The sequence below is a fragment of the Gavialis gangeticus genome, unplaced genomic scaffold (assembly GCF_001723915.1).
Source record: "Gavialis gangeticus isolate Ggan-Ray unplaced genomic scaffold, GavGan_comp1, whole genome shotgun sequence".
In the NCBI taxonomy this organism is placed as follows: Eukaryota; Metazoa; Chordata; order Crocodylia; family Gavialidae; genus Gavialis; species Gavialis gangeticus.
Genome location: NW_017729027.1, coordinates 11,437,162 through 11,452,972, shown reverse-complemented (window position 1 = coordinate 11,452,972; position 15,811 = coordinate 11,437,162). Strand labels below are relative to the sequence as shown.

Sequence of the window (15,811 nt, the reverse complement as noted above, 5' to 3'; positions counted from 1 at the left end):
CTCTCCCCCCCCCAGATGAGCTGTGGCTCCATCCCCTGCCCCAGCATCACCTGCCCCAGCCCCACTCCCTCCCTCACAACAGACTTACCAGCAAGACCCAGCTGCTCTCCATGCTGCAGGGCTGCATATCCGAATCAGGTAAGAATCACCCAATATGACTCATTAAAAGTCAGCCATGAGTATCAGCCCAAAAAACTTCTATCAGTGCACCCCTTGATGATTGAAGTGTTTGTTTCTATTGATGAAGCAGACAAAAAAATAATTTCTAGCTTGGTTCCTTCTAGACGAGCTAGCTTTTCTAGGCCAATAGAAATAAACTCACGACAAAGCAAATGCAGTTCTGACAAGCAAATCCTCTGACAGAGGTGGTACAATTAAATACTCCGAGTTATACAAAAACTCCCAAGAGTTGTACAAAACTTCCTAAGACAGCGGTTCTCAACCTTTTTTGTACCCAGACCTATTTGTAAACACTGATGGCAGGCTGGAAGTGAGGGGCACCGAGTTGGGACTAGCCGATTCATGTACCTAGACCCCACCTCCATGGTGTGGGGCAGAGGGTGGGTGTGTGGGGCGTTGGGGGCCCCAAGCAGCCCCTTGCAGGCTGCAACTCTGACAGCCTGCAAGGGAGAAGCGACAGGTCTCCCATGTTTTTCTCCTTTAAAGGACAATCCATTTTTAAAGTTGATGCATTTTAAAAGTTTGTTCATTACTCTTTCATATATTCATGGGACCCAATTTTGGGTTGTGACTCACAGGCTGAAAAACACTGTCCTAAAAGACATGGGCAGAAAAAAAAAAGTGTGTACTAATACCAGCTCTTTCACTTCTCTGCCTCATTTATATTTTATAGTTAGGAAAACTAAAGATTCAATTTACTCTTACTCTAATATCAACAAATAAAGATTTGGTTGTAAATGCAGCACTCTCTCCTCAAAAAGTGGGAGACTGAAGTTTTATTTCTTCAAGCACTTCATTATGCACAGATGGTGTACAGGAGACTGCACTTTGACTGCTCTGTAAAGCTATGAGCATTAACACTGCAACACTAGACACCATTAAACAAAACTTTATATGTATAGCTTGGAAAAGCAGATATAAATCATCTATTTAGCTGCAAGTATTTTTTTTTTAAATAATCTCTCTCTCTCTCTCCTGACAGTATTTCAAATGCTTATATAATAAAGGGTGTGGGGGAATTCTCAGTGGGGTTTGAGGAATTTCCATAGCTTAGTCTTGCAGGTAAACGACTATGCATTTTCTCCTAAGCAATGATGCACACTTTCTGAGGCTTGTATCCATAAGGAATGGCGTCCTCCAAATAAGGGCATGATTCAAAACGTAAGACTGGGAGTGGCTCAGCCAACCGTATAAAGTCTCAGAGTGCCCAAACAGCGGTGGAGACATTTGAGATTGACACTGGGACCATCACCTTCGACTTGATCAGTCAGAGACTGAGGTTGCGATGAGGATCACGCTGGACCATGCCTCACTGGCCAAAGTCAGCTCACAAACAAACTCGGGGACACCTGACTTGTGAGAGGCTAACAAAGCCTAATTGGACAGAAAGTGCACATGCTTGGAAGCCAGCTCTGACCGATAAGTGCCACTGATATATGTTTATGTTTGTGGTGTTATTGTAACGTTATAGTCACATTTTGTGTTTTATTATTTGTAACCATCCCTTTGTTGTTAAAAGTGGTTGTTTAAATAAACCTTCTCCACAATCTAACCCAGAAATCTCTAGAACCTTCTCTCAGATCCGGCCGACTATTATTGGGCCACGACATTAAATTGCTGTCACGAACAGGATTCCTGGGAGCGGACATGGAGAAGGATTCAGAATGGTCAGCGCTAGCTGGATGGAGTCCCCACAATTGTCTTAAGGGGCCTTTATCTGAACTTACCAGCAAACCCCAGCCGCCTGAAGGTTCGCACCAACCTCCTCACCAGCGTCAGAGGGGATTGCGCTGGCGGTGAGAGGGGGCAGATCAAGACCAAAGGTTCCCTCTACCTTAGTCCATCTCGACATGAGGGTTTCAGTGGGAAGTGTCTTAAAGACTGTTAGGATGTTACTCGATACAGGGGCACACGTAACCATTTTAGACAAGAAAGACTTCCCCGAGGCAAGAGGCACCCCTTTCCATTTGCAAGGGGTAGGCGGCAGTAAGAAACAAGGAACTTTAGTACAAGCCGAGCTCCAGTTCCCTGGAAATAGCTCCCTTTATTCCACACCTGCGGTAGTTCTTCTGGAGGTCCAAGCCTACTGGGTCTTCCTGTTATTTGAGGCCAGAGATTTTGGATCGGCCTTGAGATGTGGGTTTTTGGACAAAACGTGGGAAATTTTCCTGCCCCAGACAGTCTAGAAGCCCAGTGCAATGTAGCTACTTGTAACCTTCCACCTCGGTCTCTGCCACACATGCAAATGGTTCACTGCCCGCATATCAAACCCCTCCCGCAGCCACTAAACCCATCACCGAGTTGATTCGACAGCTCCTGGAATATGGGACGATTGAGCGATGTCATTCTGTGGCTAACAGGCCCATGTGGCCAGTTTGGAAACCGAACGGACGATGGCAAACAACGGTCGATTTTAGAGGCCTGAATGCACACACCGACCCCATCCACACCACCGTGCCCAGCACATCTGACGTATCCATCCACATCCAGACTGACGCCCTGTCATGGATGGCTTGTATTGATCTCAAAAGACACGTTCTTCTCTATTCCCATTGACCCAGAATCCAGGAAATATTTTGCTTTTACTTGGGTTGGGGAACAGTTTTGATTCCGTGTTCTTCCCCAGGGGTGGTGTCACAGCCCCACCTATGCGCACTGCGCACTGGCACCGATCATGAAAACCACGGAAGCGCAGCACCCTAACACCCACTGCTACCACTATATTGATGATGTCATGGGGGGGTGGGGAAAAAAAACAAACTCAGGAGGCAGTTGAGGCATGCCTCCAAGATCTAATAAGTGCCAAAGACGCTGGATTTATTATCAACAACTCCAAGACCCAGGCCCCTGATACTAAATGCCAATTTCTGGGGGTCATCTGGTCAGCACAAGGGAATCAAATTCCCCAATCAGAAACTGATCAAATGGCAAATGCTAGCCCACCCCAAAATGTAAAGGAACTGCAAACTATACTAGGTACCTTGAATTTTTGGAGACTGTACATCCCGGAGTACAGCATCCTAGCCAGACCTCTATATAACCTATGCAAGAAAAAGGCCAAATGGGAATGGGGTGAAGAACAACACCTGGCACTTCAAGCTCTCATACAAGCAGTTTTAATGCATGCAAGGTTAGCCCCTATTAGGGAAGGGGGGAAAAATGATTCTCCACCTGGGAGTCTCAGACAGTGGGGGTCATTGGAGCTTATGACAGCAAATGCCTGATGAGCACCAAGGCTCCCCCACAGGGCTCTGGAGTGAAAGCTGGAAAGGATCGGAACCAAGATATACACTGTTAGAGAAATTCTTATTAACTGGTTACTGTGCCCTTATCTCCACCGAGGCTCTGCAGATAAATCATCCCACCATGCTAACTACACCATTCCCCATCATCCATCATGCTCTCTCAGAAAAGGTAATACCGCCCACCAGGCAAGCTAAGGGATCCATGGTGCAGAAGTGGATCTATGCCATTTTAGCCCAGGTAGAAAACTGTTTGCCAGGAGGACAACCTGCCTTAGTAGAACAAGTAACAAAACAGTGCATAAATATCTTTCCCAGCTCCTCACCCACAGAGCAACCTTTACCAGTAACACCAGCCCCGCTCTTTGATGAAAAATCAAAAGGTCAAAATGGGGTGGAATCCTGGCTTACAGACGGGTCAAAGGCAGGAATCTCTTGGAAAGCAGCCGCCATCCAAGTAAGAGATGAACATACTCTCCAGCGCCATGGTTCCAGAGCAAGAGCTCAACAGGCAGAATTATGTGCCATCATAATAGCAACAGACCATGTCTTGGAAGACTGCAACCTCCACCTCTCCTCCCCACATTCAAATTTATACTGACTCCTAGATGCGCTACCAGAAATGCACCATTTGGCTACCCATGTGGCATGCCAAAGACTGGAAGAGGAAAGGGAATCCGATCTGGAATCACGACCTCTGGAAACACATTTGGGACTCCACTGCAAACAAGAAAATCGTTGCAGAAATCGGACACATAGATGCTCACTCCCACAAGAAAGGAACACACCAATCAGTGGCAGCAATGTGGACCAATTGGCCAAAGGTCTAAAGGTTCACACAGCAGAAGCAGAAACTGGCATAGAACCAGGAACACTTTCACCTTTACAGGACCTGATGTTTGTGGCAGTCAACTGACTTCACTGCCAAAATGGACATTGTGGGATTAGATGTTGGTACAACACGACCGAGAACATAGCTATTTCCTGACAAATGGCAACCGACGTCGTAAACCAATGCGTCATGTGCCAGGAAGTTAAAATGCATCTGAAGGCACCCACTCGATTTGGGGGCCCACATATTAAGGAAGGAAAACGGCTCTGGGATACCTGGCAAATCGATTACATAGGGCCCTTGCTGCCCACCGTCTCTAAAAGGCGTATTGTTCTAGTAGCAGTTGAAGTAGTAAGCTGACTCACCTTTGCTCAGGCATCTCAGCACTGCACTGCAGAGGACACTATCCGTGGCCTAGGTGCCCTCCTTAGTGCATATCCCAAGCCCCTGGAAATACAGAGCAACAATGGCTCCAAATTTAAGAAATTACCTAATAACCAAATGAATGCAAGAGGCCCAGATTTTTGTGGACTTATCGTTGCATATATAACCCCCAAACTAATGGCATAGTGGAACAGGCCAACTCCATCTTAAAAACTCATTTGAAACTGTTCACGAATTCTACTTGGTCCCACTGGGATGACTATTTGCATCAAGCAGTCCGTCTAATGAATCATCAAGCATATCCTCTGGGTTCACCTTTGCAGTTAAGGATAGGGAACCCCCAACCTTGACACCTTGACCCCACTGTTCAGAAACCCTCAGGCCAGGAATGAAAGTTAAGGTCTCCCATCCAAATACTGCTGATTGGGAAGGGACAATTATAGCAGGAGGGCAGGGTAACATTTGGTGGGTTTAACCATGCAGAAACTTCTGAACCTATAACTTTTGTGCCCACAGAATGGATATCCTACTATGCCTCATCCTCCTAACTGCACTCATCGCAACCAGGACTTTAACTGCACCCCTGTAGTGCAATGAGACTAACACCCATGCCTGCTTTTCCTCATCTGGATCATTATATGGATTCTCAGGGGACCTCAACACTTCATCTTCTATTTCCAAAAACACTAACTGTTATTATAACTTCACATTGCACTGCATCTTTTTCCTCTCTTCCCAAAGCACAATCTTGGAATGTTCCTATACCCTTAGAAAATGTGCGGATATATGGGTTGCCCAAAATTATATCCCGTTCAATTTTCTATTGGCCCAATGCCACCACCACCTGTAATTGTTCAAACAGATGGTGGCCAAAACTAGGGGCAGGGCCAAACAGGATAAAACGAGACTGGCTGACCCGACTTACTGGTATGTTTGGAATAACGCAAAGCACCGAGACAAATGTCCAGGTCCAACAACTAAGACAGCAATTGGTAGAGGCTTTCCAGCTGGTGCCACAAGCATTTGTGGCAACTGGGCAGTCATTTCAAAATCTAGTCACTACCTTAGAAAAACACCAAAGGGATCTCCAAAGTTTCCTCAAAAACCTTACCATAAACGACACCCTTTCCGCACCCATCCGCTGTATGTTTTGTGCTACCCGTGTAAGCCCAGCCACCCGCGAACAGCAGACCACCATTCTAACCCAACTGCCAGGGGAGGCTGTATGTTATAGTCACATTTTGTGTTTTATTGTTATTTGTAGCCATCCCTTTGTTGTTAAACGTAGTTATTTAAATAAACCTTCTCCATCATCTAACCCAGAAATCTCTAGAACCTTCTCTCAGATCCAGCCGACTATTGGGCCACGACAAAAGGGCTTAGTCTGTCTGTCTGTCCATAACGCTCTTGGAGCACTGTGACTGGTTAGTGAAACAACCAGAGTGTGGAGCACTGCCATTACAGCAGGGACTGACCAGGGGGGCAAGGCCCCCCCTCTGCTCTGTCCCAGCCCTCATGGCAGTGCTCCGCTGCCTCTGAAAAGCAGGGCCTGGCGGGGGGCAAGGCCAGTGATGTTGGAGGCAGCAGTGGCACAGGGTGCTGGCAGATGGACAGCGGGGCGAGCTTCCCCCCCTCCACCTGCTCCTGGAGCATAGACATGGCCCGCCTGCACACCCCCAGTCATTCGTCACGGACAATTCACCAGTGTGTGCACGCGTGTGAATTGATACTTTAAGACTTTTTTAATCATTCTTTTATGCAATTCTTTTTACCTTTGAGTAGGTTTTTCATACACCTTTAAAATGATTATTTCAGCCATGATAGTATTGTCAAAAAACCCTGCCTCAAAGCTGATGCAACAGCACTACTCAATTTAAATGCATTTAGAAGCAAAGTAACAAGCTAGACTACTTATAGAACATCTCTGCTGAGGAAGAGATCACAGCCAAAAAAATGAACCAGTTGGAGAGGTCATGAAAACTTACAACAATGAATCACTATCAGCAATATTAAGACAGATTTTCAGTAGGTGTTCTCTAAATGTTTTTAAAGGGAAAAAGCAGCTGAGCTAGTTCAGGATTCCCATGACTAAGAGGCCAACTTTCTGCAATGACTTCAAGGCCCAGAGCAATGGAGCTCCGTTTTCAGCAACCTACCGTCCTTTCAGCAATCCTTTCTGCTCTACATCCTCCCCTACCTAAAGGAAGTAGTTAAAAAAAACCTTTAAAATGTAGTTTGCATTTTTAGCATTGTAATTAGCATTTAGGCAGTTTTTACAAACATTTAATTTGTGCATGCAGAAATTAGCAATTTGACAAAAATAGCTCAGTTGATGTGAACATACAAGAGTTTGTGCAAGCTGTAAATAAACAATTTCTTTGAAATGTATGAATTCATCCAGATGTGTTTTAATTTTGTCTTAAGCAACCACCTTCAAAGTTGCTGGCACAAAATTAAGAATTTCCTTAAGTTTCTCATTATTATGTTTGATGGGCTCATTAGCAAGTCAGGGAACCTGGGTAAATGCCTAGTGAGATACAGGTATCAGAGAAAAAGACTGTAAAAGGCAAAATTAAATATTCTCTCTGTTCCTCAACTTTGGTCCACGCAGCCTGAAGAGTATTTTTTAAGGTTTGGGGGGTTTCATATTCTGTTTTTTTTTTTTAATTTTAGCTCTCAATAAGAAAGGGTTCTTGGGAGGCAATATACGGACAACAAACATGACAGCTCAATTTAGAAAAGAATGTCATTCCAACTCACACCTCCCAAAAGGATCATCATATTTTAATTTTGGTTTATTACAACTATAATGAACCAAAAATATAAATGCTTTGAGCAGGTAAGCTTCAAAGCCAAAGTTCTAAAAATAAATGAAAATTCTGTGCAGTTCCAAGCCTAACCACCAATGCTTGGAAAAGTTTACAGGGCCTCAAAAAGGGTTATACTGGTAGGCTGAAGTAGTTTTAATCCTAGAAGCCTGTCTGGTGCTTTAAGAGTAGCTATCTTCTGCTAAAAGTATTTTTTAAAATTAAGCCTTACAGGAACCTTGTTGGCGCTCTCATCACATTCAGTTTTTATCAAAAGGATCCACTCTGCAAACCAATTTTGAAGTGCTGTTTAAAGTCAGTACTGCAATTGACTTTATAAACCATTTTTGTTTCCCAGTTTAAAAGGCCCAGTAATGCAACAAAGTAAGGATTACAGTTAAATTCTACATCTCCCCCATCTGTCTAGACTTCTCCTAAATACTTGCCAGGAGGATAGTAACCATTAACTAAAATCTTAATACTCTACCACTAAACTATTAGAAGTTCAGTCCTCCAAAATGCCACACAGAGGACTTTATATTTGACAGCTCAAAACTTTAGAGACTACAAGGTGAATAAAGAAAATCAACAATTAAAACAAAATTGGATTTTATTTTGAGTGGATTTTTTTATTTAATCATATTTTAGCTTTTTTTGTTAAGATGGTTTTAAAAAAACCCTATAAAGATAGTTATATGTTAAAGCTCCAAGATATAGCCATGGAATAGGGATTATAACTTCTAATTACACACTATTTGTGACAATAGGCTTGTGTAATCTTTTTAGAAGTTTTATAAATAGGTCACAACAGGCCAAGGACTATATTAGAGGCCCAATCTCATGGGTTTCCCAGAGGTTCCTCTACAGGTTAGCAAAGATTAAAGAAAACCACTCTACCCAATGGGACTCAGTTCTCAGTCTAGAAGATCCCATTAAGCATCTGTGATGCTTAGTTTCAGTTCTCATACTGTGAGTTTGTATTTCCAGAGCCCATAGGAGATGACCCCAAGTTATTTGGATAGATGTGATAACTTCTATTAGACCTACTGAATCAGCGGCAGGCAATTATTCTGGGCAGAGGGCTGCTTACTGAGTTTTGGCAAACCATCAAGGGCCGCATGACAGGCAGCCAGGGACAGACAGATATTAATTTTCTAAATTATTTAGGAGCCCTGCGGACAAGACAGAATAGCTGCATTTTGCCCACCCCTGAACTAAGTAATTGGAAAAATTGTTCTTTGCAAAACTTTCGGGCACAAACGCCCTTCTTCAGGCATAGGGAGAGTTTGTTGTTTCCGGAGATAACATCCTTGTTAACCACAGCATATGGAGATGAGGGATACCAGACCCGATTCCCCACCCATCAGTCCTATTGGCTCTCTGCAAGTTTGTGTACACACAGTCAAGCCCTAAGCTCTCTCTAAAAGTGCAAAGTTTCAAGAAGTTAAATGAATAAAGGGCATCAAACAACAAGAACACACTTTTTGTAGAAAGCAGTGATTAAAATCAAGGCTTCCTGACCAGCGATTTACTTCATATCTACCCTGAGAGACTAGCATTTATGGAGCTGATTGCATAACTATTGAGATAACACACAAAAACAATGCCCCTCACCCCAACCTATGATACTTCAAGTAACAAGCAGTTTTCATTTCCAGAAGACAATAAAGTAAAGTAGACAAGTCAAATGTTCCCAAGCAGACTGGGGGGGAGGGGAGAAGGAATCAACCCAAAATGGATACGGGTGCTTCAGGTGCCTCTACACCCATGTATGACCAGGCCAAAATGTAACAACACACACAACCTCTTGATCCAAGAACTGAGATCACAAAAGAACAAGCTATATTACACAAGCTTTTCACCTGGTATTCTCAACTAAATATATGAAAAATAAATTTATCCATTCTTATAAAGCCTGACAAGAACTCAAATATTCCCTCCCATGAGGCATCAGGTAATGACTATCCATCCTTCAATTAACACATTATGTATAGGAAAGAAAAAAAATTGCATATTTTCTCTTTTTACCCTCTTTAAATTTAATATATAGCTCTGCCCACCCCTTTGCTTCCCAGTGACAAGCTTCTTAATCTTGTCCATCACCACATACATGTTTGCTGCAGATACTTTTGCAAGAGGACTGTCTGTCCTACTCAATACTGCAGAGAAAAATTTGAGATAGCTTGCACTTTCTGCACAGGACTGCTTATCTTGAACCATCTGATAACAGACATCAGCCTGTACATTTAAAAATACATCTTTTGAATTCACTTGGACTAAGGGCAATTCAAGATGTACTTTCATAAATCTCTATTTTCATCTCCCAGTAAAATCAGTTTGCTTGAAACATCAATAGCCTCTGCATAGATCCCAAACATAGCCCTCTGATTCATAGAAATATTCTATATGGTCTTAAAATGAGATCAAAAAGAATAAATAAAGCAGCTGACCTATTGGGAAACACAAGCCAGTCTTGCTAATCAGGTAAGAATTTGCAGTTTATGTTGAGACTATACATAATACAATCCAGTTTGTAGATTATTTTTAAAGGAAAAATTGCAGACTAAGAAATAAATTTAACTCCTTTTGCTCTTTTTAGTCCTACACCAGGGTGCAGGCAAGCCCTGGCATGGGTGCCAGTGTGGCACCTAAAGGCATTCTGCTTGGCATATGTGCCTCTGGGCGGATGGCAGGGAAGGGGCCAGGTCTGCACTGCTACAAAGACTGGGCCCCTCGTGTCTCCCCCACCACCTACCCTGGCATACCAACGTTACAAGTCAAGGTTGCTGGTGTTTTTGGCACTCTGCCCAAAAACATTGCTGATCCCTGTCCTACACAGTCAAAAACACCACAGGAGAACAAAGTGGAATCTTCAGGCACTGATGAATGTGAAAGGGGAAAAAAAAAAAAACACCAAAACACACAAAATATGCTTTACCAGCAGCAGCACGTTACTTTGACCAAGATCCACAGCAGCTGTATAGATCAGGTGCTTCAGCAGGGCTTTTGATGCTTTTAGCTAAAGCGGATTCATCAATCAGTGATTAGATAAAAGCGCCAAAAAGCCCCAGTAAAGCACCCAATCTATACATAAATTGGGCAAGCCAGGTCCAACTAGCATGCTGCTTTTTCTGGGCATGCACTGGGCTCAGCACTGAAGCACACCAAGTTTAAAGTAAGACGCTGTTTTGTTTTTGGGTTTTTTTCACATCTGCAAGCAGCCTTTACTTTTGGCGGGGCACGGAACCAAAAGGTTCTCAGATTTTCCCACTGGCTTTGCAAGTCCAAAAATCAGAAACACAGACTCTTCATTCATATACCAATCAGATTTGATATTGAAGTTGCTGGAAGACTAACAGAATGTCAAATGCCATTTTTACAAACATATCTTAATAGTAAAATCATATCAACGACTGAGGAAGTTGGCAAGTAGTCAACAATTGCTTAAATTGCAATTCAAGTTTTCACAATCCACTCTCTCTATTCTGACAAAACTCCCTCTATTCTGAAGCTTGCAAAGAAGAACTTTTCCTACTATTTCAGTTGGTCTAATAAAAGATATCAGATTTACCTAAAGAACCTTGTCTGAGTACATACATCTACATTCAGAATTCTTTAAAACGAATTGCTTTTTAACTGTAATGCCTGGATCTTAAAACACAAGAGAACAGTTGCCAACTGGAGATTCAAGTGCAGAAGAAATGCTCTTCCTTCCCTTTTAGTACTATTCTTCTCTACAATACAGACAGACAGACCCAAGTCTATCAAACTGGCAATACTGAAGTAACAGGGAAAACATAACTAACTCATAACCTAAGGGCTTGAAATACAAGAAAATGTAGTTGCCAACTGGAGGAGATTTACCAAATGCAAAGAGATGCAATTTTATTTTCATGTATTTCATTTTAGTTTGCTTTAAAATATGAACATTAAACATTTAAATCTTCCCAATTACATCCGTATTAATGTAATGTGGAGAAGGGGGGGGGGAAAAAAAAAATCAATGATGAAAAAAAGGCACTTACGTTGACATTGCCAGTTTTACAGGAGAACTTAAAAACAGAGCAAGAACAAGCCACTAAAGAACTACAGAACAAGAACATTTCAACTTGGTTTTAAGCAAAGACGTGCTGGTATGTTCTATTAATTCCTAATACTACTACTTTCACTAAGTTACTGTGTCCTTGTGGAAAATGAAAGCTTCTGCTCACTTTTACTGTCCTTTCTGGAACAGAAGGAGATTTAAACTCACCCTTCCAGATATCACACATACATACATACATACACACACTAGACTGAGGAGGGTGGAGATATTACATATGTGTAAGCATTTATGAAACATAATTCCTTCCAATCTCATACATACATATGCACATATCAGATTGTAGGGAATTATATAAGTCATACACACACATAATCCTGAATTTCTTCAAAATTAAAGGCTAGAACAAAGCTAATGGCTAATGAACCTTTCACTCAGATCTTTCACTGAGAAATGTTTCAAGGTAGCTATGGCAGAACCAAAAAAACCCTACTCACTTCTCCTGACTCCCATTCTCTGCCTTTTTGCAGGCCAGGGAACACACACATGCTCCATGCTATACTAAGATAAAACTAAGAAATAGGTCAAATAGAACGAAACAGTATTCCCTGTTGGAACGATCCAAATTACCCAGTCTCTTTGCAGATAACTCCATAAAACTGCTACTGGATTTTTCAGTAGTGGAAGCAGAGCCCCCCACACCCCATATTCAACCAGTCATAACAGAAGAAACTGGTTCATTAACAGCTTTACAACTTCTTGGAAAACACTGTTATTAGCCAACCAAATGCTACTTGCATATTCTCACTTATTTTTTCTTTAAATGAAGCATTACAAAGCTCATGCCTCAAAAAAGTAAAAGTTAAGAACATCAAGCTTTAAAACACGACGTATACCTTGGGACATGCAGTGTACATCCTGCCATGTTTCAAACTAATAAACAAAGTAACTGACCATCCTAAAAGAAGTAATGCTAAACTCAGTGTGTACAATGCACAAAAGTAAATACAACCTCAGTGCTATTAAAATGATGTTATACAAATAAAAAAGAAAGGAAGGCATGAAAACTGCACACGCAAGCATTATCAGTGTAATAATGATACTGACTTACCTATACTGGGTGGGCTGCCATAGTTTATTGGTGACTCAGGAGGCCTTCCACAGTGTAATGCAGCCAAAGCAGATCCTTTCCACACAACATGTTTGCAACCTATTTCAGAACAAATTAGACAAAAAATGTAAAAGGAAAAAACAACCACACAATAGTGTAAGAGACTTTTCATGATTTCTGCTCCTATAAGATTTTCATACTTTTGTTTGTGCGAAGCAAAGACTGTCTTCCAGCTCCTAGCAGTGTTTGCACTCCAGGGACGCTTTGAGGAATTTCTTGCTCTAGAAGTGGTCCTAGTCGATGGCATATCTGAAGCAAGTGATCAGGTGCCAAGTGTCTATAATACTTCACCTATTAGGTGAGAGACAAACAAAACATTTTGTAACAGAAAAAAGTGAATCATTTTGGAAGCATTATTCGTTAAATCCTCATATTCTATCGAGGAGTTTGTTACACAAACTGTTAAAAGAAATGAGAAAAAAAATGAAAATGGTTTATCACTTTAGACAAATGATAAAAACAGATAATGACCTTTAAGTACAGTAATTTATTCCAGCTGGTCTCAATTAATTCCCTCCATTTGAAATAGGGTCTTTGTATTAAATACTAGTTATGTTTATAATGTTGTCATATACATGAATTTCTAACTGTGTAAAGCAGCTCTTACATTGTTTTAGGTAACATGGAAAAATATAAAGAATGTATCAAATCCTAATTTTCAATACGTTTCTAATCAATTTAAGTTACTGTAAGGAATTTTTTTTAAATAGCATAAAAACCCCTAATGTTGTAGAGCCATCCTGACATTTATGCATTTCTTACAAACTGCAAATCTAAGGAAAAGAACAGTATTGGGGGAGGGGAAGGAAATCATCCACATTCAACATTCTTCTAATAGCCATTCAAATGCAGTACCTCTCACATTCTGGTTCATTCCTTGTTTCAGTCTGAATCTTGTATCATGAAGTTTTTTATCTTTAAATTTGTGAAAAATCATCCGGTATTGTCTCTCAGTAAAAGCTTCTGATGTTTTGTTATACTGTAACTGCAGAAGGCCATGACTGACATTTTAAGGAGGCTGAACATTGCTCATACTTCTACAGTGAACCCAATTAAGAGGAACATACCTTATTTTTCAAATATGCTCCCTGTCTTGCCAACATGCTGTTACCATGCTTTGTATTGCAGTAATTTATTAACAAAAGGAGTGCCTGAAGTACAACTGATGCCATGAAAAAAATCTTATTTACACTACAATGATTTTTCCCTACTACCTTAAAGCTTCTGTGGAAGAAGGGATTTTTCTTTGTTGTTATCATTTAAGTCGTATGTCACATTTATAAATGCATTTGCGAATGGTTTGAATTCTGACTCACTGAATTTAAGTGTTCAAGTAAAGTTTTAAAAATACATCTTTAAAAGGTGCATAAGTGTTACAAATTACAATCCAGCACTGTATAGATTCATCCAATTCATTTTTTTTAAATTAGGAATGTTTTTAGACATACGTATTCAATGTTAACAGGAAGCCAAAAAACTCACAAAGCTCAAGACTTAGCAGCCATGATTTATTGTCCTAACAAATGACATACAAAATAGTGTTTTGAGACATCTTTTGATTTTTTTTAGAAAGGTAAGAGAGCTCCAAGTTATAGTTCTAGGTGCTTTAACAATATTACTGACTATAAATCATGGCAAGACCTGGTTACAGTTTCTACCATTTAGGGACCCCAATTCTGACCCATTTCACTCCATTTTATTCCTAGCTCATCTCCTTCGAGAAGCTGTTCTTCTCCTGAACTAAACAGATAATGATCACTCTTCACTTGTTTTTAAAGCCAGATATTGTACTTTCCCCTAGCAGCTGAAGCCAAATCCAAACTTGTCTCCCAGAGGTGAAACTTTTAAGTTTACTGATTAATCAAATAGCTAAAGAATTTTTTTTGAAGCATTCAAGTCAGCACTTCTTAGATATGCTCGGCAAGATTCTCAATTTAAAGAGAAGCTTAAAGAACTTAAGAAGGTCAACCAGCATTTCTGTGAGATTTCATCATAATACATCCTTACAATGACTTCCAAAACAAAAATCAAGACCTGCACACCACTGATTCCAAAAGCAATGTTTAAAATAAATGCTTCCTAGTGCCCAGGCTATCACTTACAAACATGATGTTTTCAGAGATATATGCTGTATACCCTGTATCTTGTGCTCAAAATGCAAAACCCTTTCCATTCCAAGCCAAAGACCTCCTTTGCACCAAGTAAAAAACACAGTGGTTTTGGATAGTACGTGAATACAAACACGAGAACAGTCAGGGTTAGAATAAAGTTCCTCTAACAAATGTGATATGTCCCAAGAAATATTTCAACTCTAAGAAGGGCTGCAGATCATCTTAGTCTATCAGTACAATGACCCAGTTTGGCCAAGCTTTGGAGGCGAGTCCCAGCTGGCTAGTGAAAATTTGAATGAGCATCCAGGACCCAACCAGGGTGGGGAGGCAGAGCAGCACAAACTGTGACATAGGAAATCCTAGCAGACAGCAGAACTTCCCTGAAATAGGTTAGCTTAATCAGTGGAATGACCAGTAAAGAAAGACTATTGTTACCTATAAATGTGAGAACAACTAGTCATTAAAAAGCCATCGACTCCCTTAGCTGCCTAAATAGTAACAACAGAGCTGCACTGAGCAGCCATGCCCCCACCTCTGAGTTTCCTGGATTTCACATTGTCCCATATGGTCACCCTATCAGTGACACCGATCCAACTCACACTGTCCTCCATGGGATTGCACATATGTCTCAATTACATTAATGAGCAAGTAGAATCTAACTCTAACCTATTAGGACTCTGCTGAACTGAATTTTTTTTTTGTTTGTTTGTTTGTTTTTAAAGCGAACTAAAATAAGCAGACTAAAACAAATAGGGATTGGCTCTCTTAACCAACAAGGTGACAGTTCAGATCATAACCACAAGAGTATTTTCTAGAAACAAAAGGGTCACCTTCACGTTTACCAATACCACCTCTAACCATTGACATAGACATACACAAAGCATAGCTAAATGGCTACAAAAAATAAATACCCACAAACTTAATACTGTTTTGCTCCAAACAATACACTAGCAGAGAGCTGGCCACGGGGCAGGGAAGGAGCAGAAAAGGAGCCTGGGGAAAAATTGAGCAAGGCGGGTGGGGGGGGGGATGGGAAGCAACC

General features: G+C 41.1%; 1 protein-coding gene across 1 annotated transcript in view; it reads right to left on the bottom strand.

Moving 5' to 3' along the window:
* The window catches only part of PHIP (pleckstrin homology domain interacting protein), a 217,830-nt gene that overhangs the window by 190,648 nt on the left and 11,371 nt on the right, over positions 1 to 15,811 (bottom strand). The window contains exons 2-3 of the mRNA XM_019520451.1: positions 12,799 to 12,949; positions 12,599 to 12,697 (exon numbers count right to left, since the gene is read on the bottom strand). Of these exons, the coding sequence (XP_019375996.1) occupies positions 12,599 to 12,697; positions 12,799 to 12,949 (250 nt within the window). The remainder of the gene's footprint in view (positions 1 to 12,598; positions 12,698 to 12,798; positions 12,950 to 15,811) is intronic.